This window comes from Lissotriton helveticus, chromosome 3_1 (assembly GCF_964261635.1).
Source record: "Lissotriton helveticus chromosome 3_1, aLisHel1.1, whole genome shotgun sequence".
Classification (NCBI taxonomy): Eukaryota; Metazoa; Chordata; class Amphibia; order Caudata; family Salamandridae; genus Lissotriton; species Lissotriton helveticus.
Window position 1 is genome coordinate 454154584 of NC_136061.1, and position 25811 is coordinate 454180394.

Sequence of the window (25811 nt, forward strand, 5' to 3'; positions counted from 1 at the left end):
TTAAAGACATTTCTGGTGGGAAAACCAGTAATGTCACTGTCCTGTTGAAATTTTTCATTTACTATTGTACCTATGTGCTCAAAGACCCAGCAGTAAAGTACAGTTGGGTAAAAAGCTAGAATTTGCTGAAGGTAACACACATAACAATAGGACCAACTTTGCAGATACATCGTTTGAAGCAATGTGTCAGGTTTTCACCAATAGTCCATGTGCTTAGTGATAACACTCTTTTCACAACTACCTGTCACTACACCTTGCACTGTTTAAAGCCACGAGTGCTTGGCATTTGACCTGCTATCAATACTGACATGTGAGCAAAGGGGGCTGATGTATCTAAGAATTTTACCCATTCTGTGTCTGCGAGTAAATTGGATATCATGTGTTGGCAAAAATTTCTATGAGCCAGCCATTTCAGCGATCATTGAAATAATTAAACTCTGCCAAATGTTCACATTTATTTGTCATATTCCCATATTCCCTACAGTGTGTACAATATTTAGATTGAACCTAAAACATGCCCTGTGCCTTTAATCTAATACCACAAAACTGGAGGAAACAACAGGAAGAAGAAACAATATTTTTGTGACATCTCTAAAATCAAAACTGAAGAATAATAATCGTTGATTTTGTGATTACTTTGTATAATAAAGTTCATATTGTGGCCCCTTCAGGAAGAAATAAAACTGGCTCAGCTCTTTCACTTTCCTTTTTTTGAATGACATATTAGTTTGTGGGTTTGCAGGTGTTTATCAGTGCCTATATGTTTGCACTGATAAAGGTTCTTTCCCTTCTTGGGGGGGTGGCTATCAGTTATTAGAGATTTAAACCTAAAACAGGATAGCCTAGTGAGAATTCATGGCTGCACATTGTGACTGTGTCTGCTGCTCAAGATCAAAAGCTTACACATTTCTTGTTATGGTAACCAAATGTAAAATAAACAGAGCTTCATAATACATTTCAGGTAACCAAAAAACATAGATTGTCTTTACCAGCCCTATTTAAAACTGCCCTTAAAAACAACCATCACTATGCTCTCATGGAGACTGGAAAATCTTAATCAGTGACAAATACCATAATCTCAGATTTAGCTCCATCAATAATGACCAAATTTATTTTACAGAGGGTGAACCCTCTTGGACTCATACACTATGGGTTTTATTCTTAATATTACAAGATACAAAAATGACTTATAGGAAAAGACTTATTATCTCAGTTTACCATAATCAGAAAGGGAGCTAACTTCAACCTAAGTATTATGATCCAACCCTCAGATATCAATCTCCATGGCTTCAAATATTGTTTAACAAACCTGTTGGCCCTATTAGCTTAATGCTGACACCATGCCTGCCATCTGTACTGACTATGAAGCTGCATACAGTGTGAGATACTCCTTCCTTAAACTGAAACTTTGAACACCAAATTGACAGTTTAAATTGATGTCCTGGAATATATATTGGCTCTGGGCAGTGAAGATGAAGCAAGGGTTGGTAGCCAAGTACATACAGATACATAGGCCAGATGTTTTGCTTCTTCAGGAGATGTGCTTTATTGGCAATATGTGAAGATTTCTTGAAATAAGCTAATATATATCTTTTGGGCACTCATTATTCACCAGGGGGACTAGAGGTTGGATGATCTTGGCATAGAAAAGCCGCCTGTTCCAAATACGTAAAAGATCCTAGTGGAACTCATATGGGAGTGCAGGGATGATGGACTAAACACAATATGATGGTGATTAGTGTCTGCGTTCCACCACGGCTCCAACAGTAGGTGCTGGAAAAAATAAGACACACCCCATTGCATATAGCTGCAGGGATTTCAATGATGTAATGATGCGAGTAGGAGATAGCACTTCCAACCACATAGTGCATCACAAGAAAAGGAGGCACCTAGGAACTTTCAAATGGACGACGGCCCTCACAGATGTTTGAAAACTAAAGCAGCCCAACAAATGTTAATACTTATACTACTCAGGAATCTATAATACATCATCAAGGGTAGATTACATTTTTTTTCTGACTAGAGAGATCTTGGCGCTGGGGGTAAGCAGAATTTCAAGTGCGAGTGAACTGAGATCACTCCCCATTAATTGTGAGTTTGAAAAGGAATGCAATACAAAAGTGATCAAACTGAAAATGAAACAGATGGGAATTGAAAGACAGATAATGAGGGAGATTAAAATTGACACAGAGATATTGCTTCCCCTGACCTCCGCGCAACCACCAGGGATTGCGGATCCCTGGCAGTTGCAGCGGTCCCATGGCGGTTCGCACTCGTAATTCAGCGCCTTGACCGCCAACGCACCTCCACCGTGAGTGCGATGGTCCTATTATCAGGCCCATATTTCTAGTTGTATCAACATCATTGAGGATACCCAGAATGAAACACTGGGGAGTAATTAGGATGTCACAGTCAAGGATTTGCCCCAGTTCCCTTGTTACTTATAATTCTCCAATATTCCTGCATCATATTGAACCCACACATTGTGTGCAGAAACATACCTTCTACTGATTGCATTTCAAGTACATTGGGATGTGGCCCATTCTATTTTATGGCTACTACCCCTATTGTAGCATGCTCAATATAGTATTTTTAATTGTATTATGCATAGATTTGTCTTTATTGTGATCTCTCTCTGGTGTATTAGCACTGCCTCCCAGTCAATATCTTACATTTCCCTCTGTTCATTTTCCCACTGTGTTCTTGGATGTACTGATCTATCTGACATGTTCTTAATAAGAGTTTTGGAGATAGAAGAGACTGTCTCATCTCGTCCATCATCACTCTGCTTTCCAGAGGGCCATGTTTTGGAATCTCAGCCCATACCAGATCTTCCACTTGTACTGTATGCCTAAATTGGATGTATTTGAATAATTGAGTTTGGACTACCACTAATTCTTGTTACAGGATTGCAAAAGGTCTAAGGGGCATATTATCAAGGACAGGCGATACATTATCGCCGCTTTTATCGGCAGGAAACTGCCGATAAAGCAGCGATAATGGCCTTGATAATATGCTCTATGAATTCCAATCGAAGCCCATGTTAGATGAGACAGTCTCTTCTATCTCCAAAACTTTTATTAAGAACATGTGAACACATCTAACATGGGCTTCGATTGGAATTCATAGAGCATATTATCAAGGCCATTATCGCCGCTTTATTGGCAGTTTCCTGCCGATAAAAGCGGCGATAATGTATCGCCTGTCCTTGATAATATGCCCCTAAGGGTCTAAGTCAACCTCAAGCAGGTCCCCCGCTTTTGATATTCCTATGTGTTATATGTCCTGTATCCTCTCTGCTTGCTATTCTTCCTTAGTAATTTTCTTTCACATAGTGGCATTTTTTTAATGAATTTATTTTCCGTTCAATGTTTTTCTCCCAGACCACCAGTACCACCTGTGTGACTGGCAATAGGTGAACCCATGCCCAACACCCATAAAGATAGGGAATAAATGTGGTTTGGATTATTTTTGATCTTTCTAAATGGAAGGTCATCTCTTGGGGCATAAATCCAGTCCATTATAATAATAATCTGTATTGCCCAGAAGTAGGCCCTGACATCAGGGAGGCTCAAATCCCAACCATGGAGGGACCTCCATTTATGGATCTTATTGCTATTCTTGGAGTTCCTCCATCCCACAATGGAGTCCTTAACTCTCCATTTTATCAAATATTGCTTCTTGTATTGGATCTGGTATTGGATATGATGGGCGTTTTACTATGTAGCATCTTCTGAGGAGTTTTCATCTTAAAAATTGCTGGTTGTCTCATCAGGGGAAGGGTAAGGGTCCACCAGTGGTCACATCTATCCAACATTTTTTCAGGATGCAGTCTATGTTCCTTAAAAGAAATAGATAAACGTTTGGTATTACACAAATTCTCAACTATTTAAAGCACTCTTTAGAGACCTAGATCTCTGGGGCCATCTCCTATCCGAGAACCCAGCCATCTATTTTGTATGTGGTTGATTTTTCCCAATTTACTTTTCATCCAGAGTGTGCTTCGTATTCCGTGAACATCCGAAGCACCCTAAGGATAGTGATTTCCAGCCATGCCACATATAGTAAAATATTTATCGTGTACAGCAAGATTTTTTCCTCTTTATCATTTCTGTCTGCCTGAAATCACCTTACATCTTCCTGTGCTCTCACCCAGAAGGTCAAGGGTTCTATGCTTATTGCGAATAGAAGCTGAGACAGTGGGCAAACTTGTCTAGTTCCCTGCCCGAAAACAAAACTACTTGATGTAATTTTCTTCATCCTGTTCACTGCTGCCAGAGATCAGCAATCCATGGTGGTTGTTCGGCGGTCAGGGGAAGCAATATGCTTGGCGGTGCCGCTGCGGCACCATCAAGCAAGTTACAACTTTTATCACATCCAGCCTTTCCATGGTAGTGTGCCCACCATGAAATGTGTGGTAGTGGGGAAAGAAAGAGGGCCACACAGAACCCTCTTTTGCCCTTTGCATGAGATGCATTCAGGGGGGCACCTGTGTGCCCCCCTGTATGCATGTGCCCCCAGTACCTGCACAACATGGACAGCACAGTCCATGCCGTGCAGGTACGGGCTGTGGTACTCCCTCTGTGGTGCCTTTTGAAAGGCAACACCGTGGGATCGCTGTGGTGTCCACCCGCCAGACAATTAAACAACTTGTAATCTGGCGGGCAGCCGGCTGTCGACTTTGGCAGTTTGAGTCTGGGGGTCTGGCATGTCGGCCTGCTCCCAGACCACCAAATCCGTAATCATTCCCTAAGTTAATATTCTGCCTGCTGGAACTAGTGGTTACTAAAACATATCTGGCAAAAACATCAGGATCCCACCGGACTCCCATGAATAAACACTGGTAACAGGGAATAGACTTGTATATGGGAGCAGTAAGAATGATTTACAAGACAAGAGAATGTCCCCATAATTTCTATCAAATCTGGGGATATTGGCTAAGCTACTATGGTTTAGGGGAGACCCCCAGAGTGACAGATAGCACAGGAGAAGAGACACAAGAGACATGAGGCGAAAGAGAATAGAGGGGGTCAGAGGACCTGGATCACCCCTGTGATCTGCAGTCCTAAAGACTACACCAAAATATGCCTCCATTAAAAGCTAACACAGTGTCGCAGTTTTGTGTAAATTATTTGGTGCTTATTGTGAATGTGCAGCTTCAGTACTGGAAAATTGAAAGAAAAATGTTTTACAAAAATTCCAGAAACCAATTTTGAATCCTATACTGCAAACCCTTAACCCTATATTTGTATATCCTTAACATCTAACCCCATACCGTTCACTCTTATACCTTTATAACATTAACCTTATTTCCCTAACTCTTAACCTCTTACCTACATACTTCAAAATCTTAACACTTAAAACTGTACGCCAAACCCTTAACCATTTCAACCATACACCCCTAACACTTAATCTTGTTGTTTTAATCCCTATGCCAGACACCCTTATCTCCTAACCATAACACTGGTAGTCCCTTATTCCCTTTCACACGAGTCTTACTTCAATATAGTTTGGGAGCAAACACTTTATTAAATAGATTTTATGATAGGACCAACTAATGAGGAGTGTTACAGAAGTGCTGCCTTTTGAGCTTTTGATGCAAAACCCTTTCACTTGATGGCTTTGCAGTGGATGGTTTGTCAGATCAAAGGCCTCCACTGCCATACATGCAGTAAATGTAAATGTAGTTGAGCTTATATAGCGCACAGCTACCCGCAGTGGGTTTCCCGGCGCTTGCTTAGGGAACCCTTCCTGGTATTCCCCTGTGAGATAGCAGGGTATCCACAAGGTGAAAGTCAGGCATCCCGCCGCGAGGGGCCGTTGTGGAGATTAAGCAAGCTATTGCCCAGAGTCGCAGAGTGTGAACCCGTGAGTCGAGGAGGCACCGGGGCGAGAATTATCGAGTCCCTGGAATTTTTAGCCCAAGGCCCCGCTGAGGCGGGGAATTGAACCCTGGTCCAGGACCGATCTCAGCTTCCGGGTCTGCTGCCTCTAACCCCTGAGCCACACTTCTCCACTGTACCTTCCCTAACTCTAAGCAAAGTAGGGGAACCAAGAGTTTGATGGGTTAGGTGCATCGTTCATGATACGACAGGAGTATGACATTAAACTCCACTTGTCATAAATTAATTGGTCACTAAGTAATGGGTTCCGCACTCCGTGGGGTAATTTAAAGTTCAAACCTTTGTGTGGAAAAATACACTAATTTACCTGCCGTGCAGTGAGGTATCGTCCTCTGAGCCTGGACGTAAAGTTTAATGAGACTGCCGCGTTTACCCACTGGGAAAAGTCGTTCAAGCGCGCTGCCTGTGTCCAAATTGGAATCAACTTCAATCAAAGTTCAAAATGTTGATGCATTGAGCTTTTTATTTAGGTCATCATAATCATCATTACGATTTCATGAATTCCCGACATTCATGTTGTGGCGTGTATTAATGAAGCATCATAAAATAAGGTGCAAATCGTCCCCAACGCATTTCATGCATGGTGAACGCCCTTCGTCAGGGGGTATGCCCCTAAAAAAAGTCAAAAAAGCAGAAATGAAACAACAGTACCAGGAAGTGGGTTTGCCACTTATCCCCGGTTACCAGTGAAGGTTTCAGTGCAGGTAAATCGCAAACTCCTATGTGACATAACATGCAAGACGAACAGGACATGGCTAGAAATGGGTAAATAACCAAACCAAACACAGCTGGACAAACAAGGTAAACAAAGTGTATGGTTAATACATGTATTTTCAAAGCAATAAGTGTAAAATGCGAATATCGGATGACATGCAGATACCAGGAAGGAGGCTCATGCTGGACAGTGCTCAAACTAGTTAGCAGTAATGCAGAATTAACTTAATCCAATGTTCACATGTCAATAAAAGCTCTCCGCTTAGAACTGACCATGCATTTAGTGACTGGTTAATGATGAAGCACAGTTCACGTGTAGAAAGCAACTTTCCGTTTTAAAATGAACATGCGCTTGATGACAAAAAGGCTTACGCGTGCCGTGGTTGAAACCTCTGATCAAAGAGATAAGTGTGGAAAGCAAATATCATGTTGAGCCGGGAGCGAAGATAGAAAAAGTGCTCATACCGGTTTGTAAGCATCAGTGATACAGAATTCATGCTTGATCCAATGTTGTTTCACATATCGACAAAACTCTCTGCTTTAAAGTGAACATGCATTTAGTGGCAAAAGGTTTACACTCGCCGTGGTTATTAAAAAAACTCTAAATACCTTATGCAGTCCCAAAACTACACGTATTTCTTCGGTCACGAACATTTACTGAGTGTTTCAATAGCGGGATAGACATGGAAAGCGGGTGCCAAAAACAGCTGCCATGTTACAAGACTGTTTCAAGCGAGGTGTGTGCATAGTAGAAGTGTATTGTGAATATTGCCAGTGAAAGATGAATGCTTTGATATGAAAATATTAGTGAAACATGAGCAGACGTTAGCAATAACCAGTGGTGAGGGGAACAAGGTATTAAAAAACTTGGCAGTTGAAAGGGAAACATGAATGGCAAGGGTTACCAATAAAGCTAGTAGAAAGCTTTGACATTGAGGCATGTTTACAAAAAATAGAGGTGGACGCATACAAAACAATTAGAACAGGAAACAGGAGTAACCATAAATCAGAATGACGGCTGACTTTAACCAAAAGGGATAAAAGAAGTAATGAAAAAAGAGATGAGATGAATAGAACTAGGAGTTTGAGAAAGTCTGGAAGTTTGAAAAGGGAGCTTGAACAAATGTTGGTTAAATATAAGAGCTATATTCAACACGGTCATTCAGATCATGGGGCATCAAAGTGTTCCTCCTCTTAATCCAAAATGTTTCTCGTTGGATAAGGAATTTCTGGTTGTCTCTTCCTTCTTTCAATTTCACAATCTCCAAGACCATGAAACGCAGTTGACTGATACTGTAGTTGTGTGTCATAAAATGTGTGGCTACAACAGATTTTGTGTTCTTGTTTCTAATATTACTTTTAAGCTTGTTGATTTTCTTTTTAATGTTTCTCTCTGTTTTTCTTGTGTAGCAAGCCCACAAGGACACTTGAGCATATACACTAGATGTTTAGAGTCGAATGTAGCTGTTCAGAAAATTCTGATATTGTGGCCTTTTATTGGATGGTTGCCGTTATTGCCTTTAATGATGTTATTGCAGTTACTGCAGTTCAAACATGGAATTGTGCCTTTGTATGTTTCCGCACTGGTATTAGAACTTCTGGTTCTAAGCAATTCTTTGGGATTTTTTCTCCTTTCTTATGCAAACAGTGGTCGATCTGTAAAAGTCTGGCTTCAGCTGCAATATTGGCCACTGTTTGAGGATAATCTTCCTGAGTCTACCACTTTCTGAAGAGAACTTGGAGACCATTACCATTCTGTTTGATGTCGTTTTTTTCTTTTAAGATGTGGTCAATAGTTGCATGAGGGAAAGAGCAGTTACCTTGTTTGTAGCTGACATCAGTAGGATATCCTCTTTGGTTAAAACAATCTATCATGTTGGTGATATTCGGAGAAGGTTGTTCTGGGTCCGACACAATTCTTTTAACCCATAGGAGTTGTGACTATGGTAGGTGGATTTTGAGTGCGTTTTGGTGGGGAAGCTGCTACAATGCAGCAAATTGTTGTGGTCTGTCTCCGTCCTATATAAGGTAGTCTCAAGCTGTTGATCCCTGATGTAAATAAAGACATCCAAAAAGTTGATTTTAGATTCATTGATATTGTAAGTGAACTTGTTACGGTATTTTACTTGATTTAAAATTTCAGTTGCTGAAGTTAGATTTTTGGCCCCTGCCACACGACGAAAATGTCGTCCATGTATCGTAGAAACGTCACCAAATGTTCCTGCTATGCTTCATTATTCAGAACATTGTCCAATTCGAACTTAAGCATGAAGAGATTTGCGTGGCTGGGAGCTGTGCAATTTACCATGGATGTTCCCGTGACTTGCAAGAAAAACATGTCATTGTGAACAAAGCAACTATGATATAGGGTGAATTGGAGCAACTCCACCATAAGAAATATTTTTAAATCCTGCTTGATGTCGGATTGTAGTAGGAAAAATTCAATGGCTTCGATGCCCAGATCGTGGAGAATAGAAGTGTACAAAGCTGTCATGTCAATGGTACAAAAAAATTATTCTTTTTTCTAATCAATTTGAATGTCCCTAATTTTCCTCAGGAAATCTCTAGTGTATTTAATGTATGTTGACATGCTTTGTACAAACCCTTGTAGATGTCTATCAAGATATTTGCCAATAGGTTAATGTATTGAACCTTGTGTTGATACAATTGGTCTCAATGGTGGTTTCCACAGATCCTTGTGAAACTTCTGTAATATGTGTAAGGTTGGGCTCTTTGGAAATTCCTGTATCAAGTATTTTCGATCTGTATCAGTAATGGTGCCTGAAGCTACTGCGTTGTCAGCCAGTGTTTTGAGCTCATCTCTAAAACCCTCCTTCGAGTTGTACCCAAGTTCCATGTATATTGTTTTGTCCTCCACATGCTCGTTGATTCTGAGGTTGTAGTAAGATGTGTCCATGACGACTAAAGCACCGCATTTAACTGCTTTGGTACAAGTAATGCATAAACAACAGTTGATGGACAGAATGAAGAACAATGTCATACAATCACCCTAGTACAGATATCTGGGCCTAAATCCATCGTTTTTTTGCTCACTATGCCATTCCAGTTTGAACCCAGCCATATGCAAATCAGTCTTGACCCTGTGCCCAATGGGAACAGTCCAGCCCGAACTGCGAGGCCAGGTCCTCCCTGGCCTGGAAACAAGCCTCCTAGGACTGGTTTCGGGGTTTCTTCCCTCTTAAGCCAAGATAGATTGACTCCACTGGCATGGAGAGCACAGGACCCACGTCGGGGCATAACCTTCCCACTCAGGGTGACAAATGCAAAAACAACAATTGATGGACAGAATGCAGAACAATGTCATATATTTACCCCAGTACAGACATTTAGGCCTAAATCCATTGTTTTTTTGCTCACCATGCCATTCCTGTTTGAACCCAGCCATATGCAAATAAGTCTTGACCCTGTGCCCAATGGAAATAGTCCAGCGCGAACTGCCAGGCCAGGTCCTCCCTGGACTGGAAACAAGCATCCTAGGACCGGTTTCCTTATGCAACGAGAAACATTTTGGATTAAGAGGATGAACACTTTGATGTCCCATGGTCTGAATGACCGTGTTGAATATAGATGTTATATTTAACCAATGTTTTTTCAAGCTCCTTTTTTAAACTTCAGACTTTCTCAAAATACTAGTTCTATTCATCTCTCTCTATTGTCTTCTCTTGTTCATTATCTCTATTTTCATTACTTCTTTTATCTCTTTTGGTTAAAGTCAGTCGTCATTCTGATTTATGGTTACTCTTGTATCCTGTTCTAATTGCTTTGTATGAGTCCACCCCTATTTTTTTAAACACGCCTCAATGTCAAAGCTTTGAACTAACTTTATTGGTAAGTTTTGCAATTCATGTCTCCTTTTCAACTGCCTGTTTTTTCAATACCTTGTTTCCCTCACCACTGGTTATTGCCACTGTCGGATCATTTTCCACCAATATTTTTATATCAAAGCATTCCTCTTTCACTGGCAATATTCGCAAAACACTTATAGTATGCACACACCTAACGTGCATGAAACAGCATTCTAACATGGCGGCTGTTTTTGGCGACACTTTTCAATTTCTATCCCCCAATTGAAACCTTCGGTGAATGTTCATGACCTAAGAAAGACGTGTAGTTTTAGGACTGCATAGGGAATTTAGAGTTTTTTTAATAACCACGGCACGTGTAAACCTTTTGCCACTAAATGCATGTTCACTTTAAAGTGGAGAGTTTTTTCGATAAGAAAAACAACACTGTATTAAGCAAGAATTCTGTATCACCGATGGTTATAAACCAGTATGAGCACTTTTTCGATCTTCGTTCTCGGCTTCACGTGATATTTGCTTTCCACACTTATCTCTTTGATCAGAATTTTCAACCACGGCGTGCTTAAGCCTTTTTGTCATCAGGTGCATGTTCATTTTAAAACCGAAAGTTTCTCTTTACACGTGAACTGTACATCATCATTAACTAGTCACTAAGTGCATGGTCAGTTCTAAGCAGAGAGCTTTTCTTGACACGTGAACACTGGATTAAGAGTTAATTCTGCATCACTACTAACTAGTTTGAGCACTGTTCAGCATGAGACTTCTTCCTGGTATCTGAATTTCATTCGATATTCGTATTTCACACTTGTTGCTTTGAAAATACGTGTATTAACCACACACTTAGTTTACCATGTTTGTCCAGCCGTGTTTGGTTTGGTTATTTGCCCATTTCTTACTGTGTCCTGTTTGTCTTGCATGTTATGTCACATAGGAGTTTGTGATTTACCTGGACTGGAACCTTCACTGGTAACAGGGGATAAGTGGCAAACCCACTTCCTGGTACTGTCATTTAATTTCGGCTTTTCGTTTTTTTTTAGGAGCATACTCCCTGACGAAGGGCATTCACCATGTTCGAAATGCATTGGAGACGATTTGCACCTTATTTTATGATGCTTCATTAATACACACCACCACATGAATGACTGGATTCTTTCATGAAATCGTAATGATGATTATGATGACCTAAATAAAAAGCTCGATGCATCAACATTTTGAACTTTGATTGGAGTTGATTCCAATTTGGACACAGGCAGTGCACTTGAGGGACTTTTCCCAGTAGACATAATTTAATTTGTAACATGAAACATCCATCTATAATATGGGGTTTTCTACTTGATAATGTCAGGAAAGTTCAATTTCTATCAGACACACTGAGGTGTGTATTATTCATCCACATTTTATTTAGTATGGTTATACCTCCAATCTAAAAAGGTGCATGTTTTTGGATGACATTGCAGAATTAGTGTAAGACAATACCCTTTTGCGTAATAACCCCGCACCCCCTTAGATTTTGCTGGATTTTATTACTGGTATACAGATTCTGAACACTGGGGCACTGCCTTTCATTGACCGGTGTATGTGCTCGAACCTCTAAAAACATATAGAATTGGATAATCCCGGATTGGCATAGTTAACTTACCTGTAAGTCTGCAGTTTATGGTACTCTGTAGACCCAGGGCTCGTGAGTTGAATGCCACTAGTGAACAGCAGTACCTAATATTCCACCACTAAAGTGACAAGGCAGAGCATGTCTTCTGGCCTGCCCCTGCAGCCAGAGTGTGCAGTTTCAAAACTGAAAATTCACCCTGGCAAAAAATCTTTTAACAGCCCTAAACCTTCCTTTTTAAAACGAATAAGTCACCCCTAAGAGAGGCTCTAAATGTCCATAGGGCACAGTGCATGGTATTTAAAATGTAGGACATTTGTCCTTACATTTTACTTGTCCTGGCAACGAAAAAACACCCACAGTCATTGTTCACTGTGCAAGGCTGATTCTCACATAGAAAAAGCACTGTGTTACATTATAATACATTTTAATGCATACATTTAGGTTGGCAATAGCTCGAACCAAAGAACAAGGACAAACATGTAAAGCATATTATTAGCCAAAGCAATGGGCAGGTCAGATTCTAAATTACTATTTTGGAAATGCCACTTTTAGAAAGTTAGCATTTTTCTGCCTATAGCCTCTAGTAGCCTGTCAAGAGTTAAACCTCTACTGGCACCTGGTGGCCTGCTGCTAGGTGTGAATGGATCCCAGGAAAAAGGACAAAAGGTTATTGGCTGGATGGGCTGGGGATGTGCCTCCAAATGCACAAGCTTCAAATGGGCATCCCTTGTAACAGGCGTATATAACCGAGACCTAGGCCTGCCATTGTTCAAGTAGCTAGAGTGGTACCAGTCTGGTTGTGGGGGAAACCTGTTTCAGAACTGGTTTACAAGGAATTTTTCATTTCCCTATGGCACAATTCATGGGTATGCCCGTAGCTCTGCAAAGAGAAGAAAAGTTCTGCCAAATTGGGTTTGACAGCGAAGGGCACTGTGGGATAGTTTGCATTACAACATACCTGAAGTGCTTCAAAAGTGGGTAAAGACACCCCATGGAACTTTTATCCCATTGGTTAGGGGTTGGTCAGAAGTTTCTCCCATCCACAGGATGGCACTGGGCATAAAAGTGGTACACTCTTCAGAACACCTCTGGACCTGTGGAAGGCCGAGCACTGCATCTGCTATTTAACCTGTGGAGAGAAACCCCAAGGGATGACCTACTCCCCACTTTGGTTCAGGACAGAAAAGTGGACTCCAACGGCTAACTACCTATCCTCCTCCTCATTTCCACGAACATAATAGCTGCAAGAAGACCACATCTGTGCTGATCCCAACTAACCAGTTCCAGCTGGATTTGCCTTAGAGACTGCTAGTGGCTTCTTGGAGACTGTTTCCCATCCCCCAAGTGATTTCCAAACAGTCCTGGGCCCTTATATGGTGTTAATGAGCACTCATTCTCGCTCTAAAAAATAATGCAAGAGTGGACAAAATTCTTCCCAGGAATATTGCGAAGCATAGTTTTACTGCTGCTCTATAGTAAACTGAGTAAAAGAGAGGCATAATACTAAGCCTTGTGTCATCAATAAAATAAGTACTTCCCTGAGACTACCAAATAGGAAAATCCATATAACCTTTATATTTGATAAAATACAATTTGCTCCAGCACAAAGTAGAAAAATGCACATAAGGACCACAATTTATTTATTATTCAGTTCAGCTGTCTGTAACATAATTGAAAGTATTTTTAGAAATTATCTCTCATTCGTTTGAAAGACCCAACCCGTGGACTTGAGGACCCCCATTCACTGTATCTCCTGTACTCTGCTGGTCTTAGGTAGTACTGGTGTCCTCTGTAGTTCGGCTCGTCATAGAAGACCCAATGACCATCCTGCACATTACAGGAGTAGATGTCATGGAAATGGAAGTGCTGATGAACATGTGGGCAATCTTCTTTAAATTCCATCTTCTGGCCCCCAAAGTTCTCTTTTTCATAAACCTTTATTCTGTATGGGCCGTGGTACTGTGAGGAGATACAAAGAAGGAAAAGAAGAACGCTGACATTAAGTTTCTGAATTAAATATCTAATCTGCATTTTATTTAATTGACATTATTTCTGATTTAAATAACTCTATCTTTCTGCAGTGTATGGCTCTAGTCAATCACCTAAAATGACCATACATGCTGTTCATGTCCTATACACGAGATATGCATGCATTTAAAATCGGATTTGCTGACAAAATGTTAATTGTGCAAAGGACACACAAAACAGACATCCAGAACCTGCTAGTTATGGATATGCATACAATTTTTAAAAGCATAAATGCAATTATGCAAGAAGTGCAAGAGCCATCATTTCTTGAAGTTCAGGTGATGGAATACATAGAAATGTGCTAAGTTGGTACGTTTTTATTATTTAAACAAATTTTATTGGCTTTGCCATACGAGAAGTTTATGACATTTACAATAATTTGTCACACACATCTTTATGTAACAATAACAACATGATTTAACAATATGATTCTGGAGTTAGCCCCAGTCCTCACCCGACTCTTCAATGATAGAGTGCACACGGTCAGTCTACCCTCCCCAATGCAAGAAGCGGAAATAGTTGTTATCCCCAAACCGGGGAAAGACAGACGCCACTGCGCTAATTACCGCCCTATTTCACTCTTGTATACGAATGCCAAGCTCTTTACGAGCATAATAGCAGCCCGTTTGAATCCCTTTATGCAGGGACTGATCGGCCCGATCAAGCTGGGTTTATACCACAAAGACTATGCGCGGACAATACTAAGCGGCTGCTCCACATCATTGATAATGCGTGCCGTAAGGAGGGGACCCGTTTGTTACTATCGGATGACGCCGAGAAAGCGTTCGATTGGGTCCATTGGCCATTTCTGGATGTGACCCTGGAGCACTTTGGGTTCTCAGCGGCTACAGATCCCCAACAGCAAGGATGAGGGTGTACGGGCATGGTTCAGACAGATTTCTGGGTAGTCTAGCTATGCTCCACACTGGAGCGCACAAACGCTCTCACCTACCGAGAACTGACAAAGAGTGTGTGCACAGAACTGGAGCAATTGAAGCACTATCAACTTTCAATGATGGGCCGCATTGCACCCCTAAAAATGACCACCTTACCTAGAATAGTTTTCTTTTTCCAGATTCTGCCATTGATTGCCCCCTTTTTGGGGACAATACCGACCCTGCAGCTGCTTTCCACCATTTCATGTGGGTGGGTAAGAGACCGAGGATGAGCAAGGGGCGCAGTTGGCTTCCAGCGGCGGAAGGGGGACTTGGGATACCTTGCCTTCTTAGATATTTTCAGGTAGCTGATCCAGACCCGAGTCAGTGAAACACTGACTATTTATGGATCGGGCAATAGCTGGGACTTCATTGGAGAAGGTCCCATTTTTACAGCACCGCCATCGCGTGTCTAGCTTATATATTTCTCCTGTCACACACTCTTATGAAGGAGTGGGATGGCTGTGTGCGCAGAGGGCAATTAACCACCTTCCCATCTCCCCTAACATTGGTCATTGACAATCCAGCCTTTGCTCCAGGGACTGGACCTGCCTTACGGGTTTGGAGGGAGGTTGCATGCAGGGCAGCAGGTAACTTTTTTTAGACAAACAGCCTAATACCCTTCGATGTCGTTAAGCAAGACTGAACCCTCCCTGAGCACAAACGCTTTAGATATCTCCAGATAAGGCACTAGCTGTTACATCCAAACATAAGAGATGGAGTTGAGGGGATAATGACCCCCTTTGTAAATGTAAATGTACATGTATTTATATAGCGCAAATCACTGACCGAGGTCGGTATCTAAGCGCTTGCTTAGGGAACCCGTCCTGGTATTCCCCTGTGAGATAACCCCGGCAGGGTATCCACAAGGTGAAAGCCAGGCATCCCGCCGCGAGGGGCCGTTGTGGAGATTAAGCAAGCTATTGCCCAGAGTCACAGAGTGTGAACCCGTGAGTCGAGAAGGCACCGGAGCGAGAATTATCGAGTCCATGGAATTTTATGAGCCCAAGACCCGCCGAGGCGGGGAATTGAACCCTGGTCCAGGGCCGATCTCAGCTTCCGGGTCTGCCGCCTCTAACCCCTGAGCCACACTTCTCCACCCCTGAGCCACACTTCTCCTTTGAGAGCTGGCTGGTGAGCAAACGCTCTGACAAACGCCTCCTATCGGAACGGTCTGTTATTCTGCGACCCACGCAGAAGCCAAACAAAAGACCAGCCCAACGCTGATGGGAAGCGGAACTAGGGCGTCAGATTTCTCCGAAAGACTGGAGAGCCATATACTACAGAGCATGACAGACAACTTAGAACACAGCTGGCATAGAGACGGCTCTGAAAATCACTTCAAATTGGTACCTCACACCAGTACGGTTGCATAGGGGCAACCCAGCCCGTAGTGATGAATGGTGGAAGAAATGTGGCGAGAAAGGTACGCCTACAAATATCCTTTGGGAGTGTCCAAAAATAACATTGTTTTGGGAGCCGATCCTAAATGACATAGATTCTCACTTCTCAACACAACTCCCAAGGATCCTGTCTTACATACTGCTGGGCCTCCCCAATCCCCTTACTTACCCCCTAGCATCCCACAGAGGACGCCAAATAGGAATAGCGTTGGGTGCCGCACACCAGACTATTCTCTCACTCTGGGGATCCACCACTATACCGACACACCTGGGCTGACTGCACCGCTTGTGGGGGGTCCTAGGGATGGAGAGACTTACCCATACACTCACTGTTGGAGGAGATGCTTTTAGCACCACCTGGCGCACGTTTATATCACTACTCTCTCGAGTATTGACTTATCACCGTTACTTACGAATACTGAGACTCACAGACTCATCCCACACTGGAAACGACAACGCCACACAATGAAGGGCCCTCACATAGACATAGGCACAGAGTCATTGCTAGACGCATATCAATTGGTACTTGGGCGGGTGGGAGTTTAGTTTGTGAGGTTGTTGGGGGGAGTTATTTGTTTTCTTTTATGTCATTGGAAAATGTCATGTCTCAGCTGATGCCCTTATACAATTTTCAAACTTAGATATGTAACTTGGTATGTTGTGAAATGAGATAATGACAACACTGAAACAAATTTACACTATAACAATATCATTCTCCCTAGCGTATTCTTTGCAGAAAATAGTTAGTTCATTTCAAGTTCAGTGGGCCTATATCAGGGCATCAGAGTCATGGAGGCAGTCCCTCAACTGGCTGTGCAGCCTCTGTCAGCCAGATTTTTTTTACAAACATGCTGCTGACACAGCACCAGAATACCTTCACTTTAAATGCAATGGGAGTGTCATCATGTCATTCCAACCAGGTCAGCATGCTATTTGTCTTTCAGAAACAAACCCAACATGTTTTTTTTTAAAATACATATCTCTGATATGGTTGAGTTCTCTCCCAGACTTTGGAGAACTTTTTGCTTTTTTCGTCTTTGCATTCACCATGCCATGCATGGCTGGCATGAACTGTAGAACACTGAATTGGAAGGGCTGTTCCAATAAGGATGAGCCTTCAGATGCTGTTGAGTTGAGGATCAGCAGTGGCTGCCATACTGGATGTTTCGAAAACTCGAGACAGCTGAGGCTCTGCTAGTAGAACATCAGCAACTCTCCTGATAGCAGAGGGACAAAGAGGTTGGCAGACTAGTATCTGCTGGCTTTTGGTCTATATTCCGTAAACACCAACCTCTAAATGAGGCCAATGGGTCGGCCTTGCAAATAGCTATTTATAATTCCCAGAATTTCCTCCTCCAGAATTTTCATTACTGGGAGGTTCTGGCAATTTCGGGAGTGGGATAATGGGAATATATATTTTTGGACAACAACATGTGTGATAGACCTGTCAACCTTAAGGTGGTCTTCCCCCAAACTGTTTGCCTTCCTTCTTTCATTTTTGCTGATTTTTTTTTTGCTGGCCTTAGGACTCTGCACACTTTACCACTGCTGACCAGTGCTAAGATACAAGTGCTTCCTCCTTAAAACATGGTAACATTGGCTTATCCCCAATTGGCATATTTAATTTTCTCATAAGTCCCTAGTAAACTGGCACTGCATATACCTAGTGACTGTAAACTAAATGCTACTAGTGGGCCTGCTATTTTTGAGAACAATGGTCCTTAAGTAAGTTATACAGAGAACAGATAACATATAGACCTTGATCGGTACTATAGACTTTCAATGTCCAGCCGGACAGAGAATTTTAATAAGCAATATATTTGAAGAAATCTTATGCATAAGAAGCGACACATATAATGAAAGGGACACAGTCCTGCATCCAACATTGGAAAAATTACAGAGAAAACATACAACGCAAACGACATAAAGGGTTTTTTCAGGCAACAAAAGAGCTATGGTTGCTTGGTGTGGTCATAGAGTCAAGCAAGCTAACCCTCAACAGTCACCACAACTTCTATGGAATTCAAACAAAAGTGGTACTGATTATTGTCGACGACGTTTCGATCCCAAGCTCTTATAATACAGGGATCATCATCAGGACTATATAAATAAAGTGCCTGATGCTTAACACAATGCCTGCGGGGGAGGAAATTGGAGAAAAAACAAAGCAGTCTGTCAAGACTAACACTCAGTGGGAAACAATCAACCTATCCATGGTACAGCAAGGACATGCATTTAGCTAAGCAAAGTGGTGCCTAAATAGTTGTAAGTGACTTGGTATATACAATGCTTGACATAGAGAGAATATTGAAGAGTTTTAACTCAAAAGGTGGACATGCGTTTGTGGTTAGGACGCATGCCTAGGTGTGAGAAATAAGCCGTGAGTGTGCATTCCTGTGCTTTACCGGTATATCTCCAAGCAAACTGGCATCGGTGTCAGTTTAAAAGTCCGTGGTAGTTGGGGGTGAAAAAGGAGGGGGGGTGGTGTTGTTTTTGGGCAAAGTGAAGATTGATCAACGCTGTGGTCGAGCCGTGAACGGTAAGTGAATATGACTGATGATAGCCTAGACTTAACGGAGGATAGTGAGTACACGTGATTTAAACTGAGAATAAGTGGAATGTCTCACGAACATACCTCATGGGGACAGATATGGTATCGGAGGCTGCAGATGGGTGGTAATTGGTACTATATGAGAGGAATACAAGAATCGAGCAGAGCTGTCCGTTATCTCAGTGTCTAATTCGCGAGTCGAGAGCAAGCGGGGGGAGACCGGGGAGGGTTCCAGTAATTACCTGATGATGGCGTAGTGGGTCTACAACCTTGGCGCGATGCTGTATTCGGTAGAGGCATCGGGTTTCTACTCCATTAGTCAATGGGTGTGGTTCTAGGAGCGCGTGCGTGGAACGTCAACTTGCTCCATGTGGCTGGGAATAGAGGAAGGGAGGTTAGGGGTCCGACGGAAGGGGTTGGGGTGGACGGGCATTATAGTCCAGAGCGGGGCTATCTCGCTTACCTAAATCAGCCTTGCGCAGAATCGCGGGTTCACTCGCACATTGGCAGGAACTGTCGGCATAACTATCCGAGTTGTGTTTATAGGCAAGGGGTGGACGCCATCTTTAGTGAGTGTAGGGATAGAAAGTGAGAAAAGACTACCTCGGTGGAGACGCTTGGAATTACGCTCAATCGCTAGGTGGAAAAGTGACCGTACTCGAAAATAAGAAGAGTTACATAATGCGGTGCACAAATAAGAGGATTTCAAAGTGGTGAAAAGGGGTTTTCAAAAAAGGTGAACAGCTAGTAAACTTCAATGCGTGGAATAAAACAATAGTTAGCACAGTAAATGCTGGAAACGTATCTAGAGCAAATTGGCATTAATACAATTAATGTAGATGATGCAAAACTGGCAAATTAGATTTTAAGCAGTTTAAGCCTTGGAGGTTTATATACAGTTTACATTTGCGAATTATCCATGTCATTTAAGGATTGCAAAAAGAGCTTATTATGGGCACGCTCTCTGAGGTACTCACAGTGGTGTCTGAAATATTAATTTCTAACAATTGTGTGTGCCTAACCGAAGGGATCAAAATAAGTGCACTCCCTATGTCACGTTCTTTAAAGAAAACTCCCAACAGTGTCTGTGAGATGTATACATATCACACAAGGGGAACAAACATTTAGAAATGTCAGTTAAGGCTCAAGAAGCCTAGTTAAGTAACAACCATATTTAGGCCCGGCAGGTTGCTCTATTTAGTTCATAAAGTCTTGGATTGAGTACTTTATAGTAGGGTTGTCCAGTCTTCATTCCTGTTCAGGCCATTCCTGATTGTGTCAAAGGTGATTATGGACTTGAGTTCCTCTCTGTTCAGGAGTTGAGTCATATTTCCCCCTCTTTGCGGGAGTTTCAAGACTTTCAAGATTGTGGGCCTGCAGCACTGATTGTGCCACCCACTTAAGTAGCCCCTTTAAACATGGCGCAGGCCTGCCTTAGCATCCTGGTTGTGCAGTATTTAAACTGCCAGTTTGACCTGGCAAAATAAACCTTTCGCAAGCGCAAACCTTCCTTTTTAATATCTATACGTCACCCTTAGAATAGGCCCTGGACAGCCCAGGGGGCAGGGTGCAGTCTATTTAAAAAATAGGACATGTGCGTTTAAGCTTCACATGTCCTCGTGGTGGAAATCGCTTAAAATCATTTTTCATCTTTTTAAGGCCTACTTCTTCCATAGGATAACATTGGAGTTACCTTATTACATTTATTTAGCTATCATTTTCAAATGGGAAAAGGTAACCAGCTCTTGTGTTGTCTTTGGAACTGTAATGAAAAATCATCTTCTATGGTAGAGAGGCATTTAAAATTACCACTTTCAAAAGGCTACCTTCAGAAAGTTGGCATTTTCCTGCATTAGCCATTTTGTTTGTCTGTAGCCTGTCTTTGTTTCACATTGCTGGATGTAGCTGGCAGTTGGGATTTCTCTATTCCTCCTAGACAGCCATACACAATAGAAACCTTAGGTGTGCCTGGCTAGGCTATCATTGGTAGGAAGGGAGGGTGGAGCTGGGCCCATCTCTAGTTACACTTGAATAGGCTGTGTCTTGCCTCCACACAAAGGACTTTATTCCCCCTGTAGTTAGTCTGGAAGCAGGACTGGAAAGGCAGTATATCTGGGTACATGAAAGGGATTTCTAGAAGCTTCTCACATCTTCCAGAGGAAGGGCACCAAGCATAAATATTGGACCTCAGGCACAAACTCTTCAGTACACTCGCCGACCTGGGGATACTCTGCTAGAAAGAAGGACTGTTGTGCTTCTGAAAGGACTGTCACTCTGCTGGACTGCTGCCCTGAAAAACTGCTATCCTGCTGTACTGACCTGCTGCCCTCTTGCCTGTGTAAGAAGGTCTCCAACTGCATTTGTTGAACCCAGTACCCCAAAGCTACTCCAAGAGCTAGCTGCTTGACTTCCTGGCTTGAGCCTCAGGGATAGAAGGCTCAAGCAACATTGAACCCAGCACCTAGACTCTGACATCTACCAAGAGGTGCCACCCGAATCTGGGACCCTTAGAAGTGGGCCTAAGGTGCTCTTCCAGCCTCTGGGGATCCAGTGGAATCAACGCATCTCCTCTGCTGCGTAGTGCAATTCTAAGCAGAACCGATGCATTGCGACTACTGCATGGATCAGTACCGCCCAAAAGACCCGCATCGCATCCTAGCAGTCGTCCCATTGGAACCGCCACTGCGTGATGCATCCTCAGTGCAGGCTCTTGCTCCTCTCATCGGCAGCAGGCTCGATAATGAAGCTGGACTCCACATCACGGCCTTGCACCTCCTCGTAACCGACGTATCGCCCCTACTGTGCAACACATCCTTGATGCAGGACTTCGCATCGTAGTCCCTCATCAACGGGAGCCTTGAAGATGACACAGGACCTTGCGCCACAGCCTCGCTGCATCTTGGAACTGACACATCACTTTGACTGTGTGATGCATCTTCAGCACGGATTCTCGCAACGCTCCGCAAACAAGGATGTAGAGTACTCTTTTCAGTAGACCCAACTGGGTCTCTGAAGTCGGTTCGTGATCCATCTCTGTCAGCCTGAACTTGTGACTGTGTCCCCGTACGGGGTCACCAGATAGAATCAGTTGGTGCTTTGTGCTTTTTGCCACTATTTTTAGTAAAATCTTTAAACCTGCCTAGCTCCAGTTACACTGATTGGATTTCTGTTATTTTTGTCTTGTTATATATTTTTTTTAATACTCTATATTTTAAAACTGGTGTGGGATCCTCTTGTGGTGTGTTTTCATTGTGTTATTATTTGAAGTGTTGCACAAATACTTTACACATTGCCTCTGAGTTAGGCCTGTTTGCTTTGTGCCAAGCTACCCAAGGGTTAGGCACAGGTTAATTGATGGTTTACTTGTTACCTCACCCTGAGAAACATTGTGGTTGCTGCTTGAGAAGGGATTTACCCCCCTCAACCAGTAATCCAATTTCTTACAATGTGGAAATCAGAATTACCATGCTGATGCAGGCCTTTGGACTTTGCCAGATATTCCATCACGAGACTTCACCTTATTACAACAAGTGAAACCTCAAGGTGAAATACCATGCACTAGTGATTTTTCCAGTCGGCCCAGTAACTCTAATTCCCCAACCTGGCTTTGTTCGCTTAGAGGGTAACTGAACCTCCTATGTGGTGAAAATTATCTTGAAATGCTGAAGCAAATCTTTGTTACGGTGCAGGTAAACCAGCGAACATTGCAATGTTCCTGAAGGGGAGACAATATCAGGAACTTTATAAATATTTGCTCTCAATACAAAACATTGCTTATCCTTAACTTCAACTAGATTAATAACTTGTGTAAAAGCTCCTCCCACTAAAATAAGACTGTATTCATTTCAAACTTCTGGTAGGTGTTAAACCAACCCTAGTATCCAGTTCTTCCTAATTTTTTGAGAGCATGGTAGCTCCAGCTCCACTGCATCATTAAATGCGTGCACAATAATGAAGTCACGGTATAGACCACTGTAAACTCCAGGGTATCATTTCTGTTGTCCCACAATTGATGAATCAACCTTGTAAATTATTAGACATATATTCAAAATGCTTTAAGACATTGTAGAGCATTACATTTATTTAATTACCCTGATATATTAAGTATACTTTATTTGTTGAAGTACAGAAATCCTATCCTGACTATGAACATGTGCACACATTTGCACTCACTAACACAAATAGAAAATTTTACTGTTCAAGTGCTGTTCATGATGGTATAAATATACCACAGCAAGGAAACCGGTAGTGACCATCCTTCTAGCTCTTTTGTCCTCACTCCTCTTCCCTATCGTGGGTATCCTCGAAACCCCTGTCATGACCCATCTCGCAATTGCTCTCTATTCAGTACTATTTCCATTCAATTGGTTCTAATTCCAAATTTGACTAACCCACCCAAGGTTTGTCCTCACCAACATGTGCTTCACCCAGGCCTGCACTTGTTCCCAATCTCAATATTCTCCACCCGGTTTTCCCTCCTTGCTAAGACCCCTCACCCAACTCTATGACCACCCTACCGCTATCTTTCCTCCATCTACTTTTTCATGTCTTCATTTCCAACTTCACCACCTCGATTTATTTAATCGGCCTCACACACTCTCCCCATCTGCTCTAAAAACATTGTTTCATACTCACACTCAGAAGACAAAACGTTAATGAATATGTTGTAAGCCTTGGTACTGGGCGAACAAGTCTGGTAATGAGTTTCAGGGTGCTAATAATGGTGCATGCAAACAGAAACAACGTTATGAGCTTACCCATCTAGCCTGCTTCAACCTACACCACTGCACCCACTTCCAGAAGGCTGTTTTTATTCACTGTCTCAGCAACAAGCTCCACTCTGAAATCTGTGCAGCCAACTCTATCCCTCTACTATACCCTACAGTTTGTGCAGTCCTTTCCGCCTTATAGGCCCTGCTGTAGACAGCTCCAGTTCACAGTTCCAATGACAATTTGCAAACAAGCGTCTTAATGCCACACTCACTCTCTGCAGTAACCACTATCACTATTTCCACCCAACCACCTGTGTCCCACTGCCTTTAAGCCATTCGCAGTAGTCATTTCCATCTGAGAGTAACTTCTACAATGATGTCGCAGTTTCTATTGGCAGTTCCTTACCAAAGTCCTTGCTGTCAGCTCCATTCTACAGTTCCAACAATGATAGAGTTGGCTTAGTTTCATTTTTTATTTTATTGAGCATTACGTGAGTTACAACATTGTATATGACCTTTTAGAATACACATTTATGAAACACAAGTGCAGAATGGATAAGAAAAGACTTACAAGTGTGATAAAAAGCCCAATGGTGTCGGATGTAAAGGTTTGGAAAAGTAGGGACTATGCAGGTGTACATTTAAAAATGAGCACATCTCAACCTAAGTACGCTGAGAGATTAGTAAAATGTAGTTCGTCTGTTGCTTTGCCGTATGTATACATTTTTATGTTGTTTTTCCTAAATAAGACAGTGTCTTCTCTCTGTGCATGAAAGTCAGATTATGTGAATGAAAAGAAGGAGCAATGAAAGAGAAGGAATGTGGAAAGAGGAGAGAGAAAAAAACCGTATTGGTGAATAATATAAGCACTGAACATGGAGTAGCTGACTACTTAACTAGGGTTCACTGGAGACCTGTTACTCCAGTTCTCCTCTGAGTAAACTAGGCGCGCCGATAAGAGGTTTTGCTCTTTTGGACTTTACTAGGTGGCGGATCAATCCCACCCTTAAGGACAACGTTGTAATGCCTGCTCTTTTGTCTGACTCCAGTATCAACATGAATAGTGTACTCAGAGAGTGTCTTTGTTCTAGTGTGATTTACTTATTTGAAACGTTTTTTTTTCTTTTTTTCTCAACACCATTTGTATTACTTTCGGCATAAGCATATGGTTCAATACAAGGATGATAGATGAATTCGCACATGCTTACATAAAAAAAGGTGCTGACATATTATACCAATACCATTACCAGACAATGTTCAAACCATAATGATGCGGTCTAAACATTAACTTTAGAGCATAACTCAACCATAAGGGTAGGAAGCTTAAGTGAGAAAATCCTAGCATGATTATAAATCGTTCCAGTACAGATGACAAATCCAAGTAAAGCAAAGCCTAGCATCACATTGTTACATGTCTCTCCCTTTGAGGGGACATCACAAGGAGGCTGGGGACAAACGTTCCCATGAACGAAGAAGAGGGGGTGGCAGTCACAACAATCTACATCAGGATATCCAAGAAGAAGAATTCAAGGTGGGAGGTCGTCGTTAGACAGCTGTGTTTTTATGGGCAAGTGTAAGAGCATCCCACAGGCCACTGATCGGACTGCGACAGAGACCACATTTCTCCTCCCTATGCAAGGAGATGCCTTCAGCCTGCTCCCAGTGTAGAAGATCCTTTGCCAGGACAGCAAAGTTGGGGGTGCCAAAAACATCTAGCACCTGGTGATAGCTCAACATGCAACAGTAGAGCGAGATCTACAAACCTGCAACCATTTTACAGAAAGTGCCGCAGGGGGGGGGGGGGGGGGTAGTCAACAGCAGGTGCACCTGCTTTGAGCGCCCATGGGTCACATTGTGTAGCCCATTTTGTGATACCAATACCACTGGTGCATATGTGGCACTCAAGAGGGTTTCCCTGTGCAAGGAGGAGTGCAGAAAAAGCTAACTGATGGGAAAAGAGGTTGCAATAAGGAAGGAGGGGGAACCAGCGACAGGCCAGCCTGCTCCATTCAGGCATAAAATCAAGCGAGGTAAGAAGGCAGGGCAGGTAAGTGCACAGTAGACATCTGGCAACTGGACAGGCCTGTCAGTCAAGGCCATTAAGTAAAGTGATCAGGCAAGAACATGTATAA

The 25811-nt window shown here is 42.5% G+C and overlaps 1 protein-coding gene across 1 annotated transcript in view; it reads right to left on the reverse strand.

The window, feature by feature from the left end:
• Window positions 1-13673: 13673 nt before the first annotated feature.
• Window positions 13674-25811, reverse strand: part of LOC144824611 (gamma-crystallin-1-like) — a 62698-nt gene continuing 50560 nt past the window's right edge. The window contains exon 3 of the mRNA XM_078683665.1: window positions 13674-14009. Within this exon, the coding sequence (XP_078539791.1) occupies window positions 13734-14009 (276 nt within the window). The 3' untranslated portion in view covers window positions 13674-13733. The remainder of the gene's footprint in view (window positions 14010-25811) is intronic.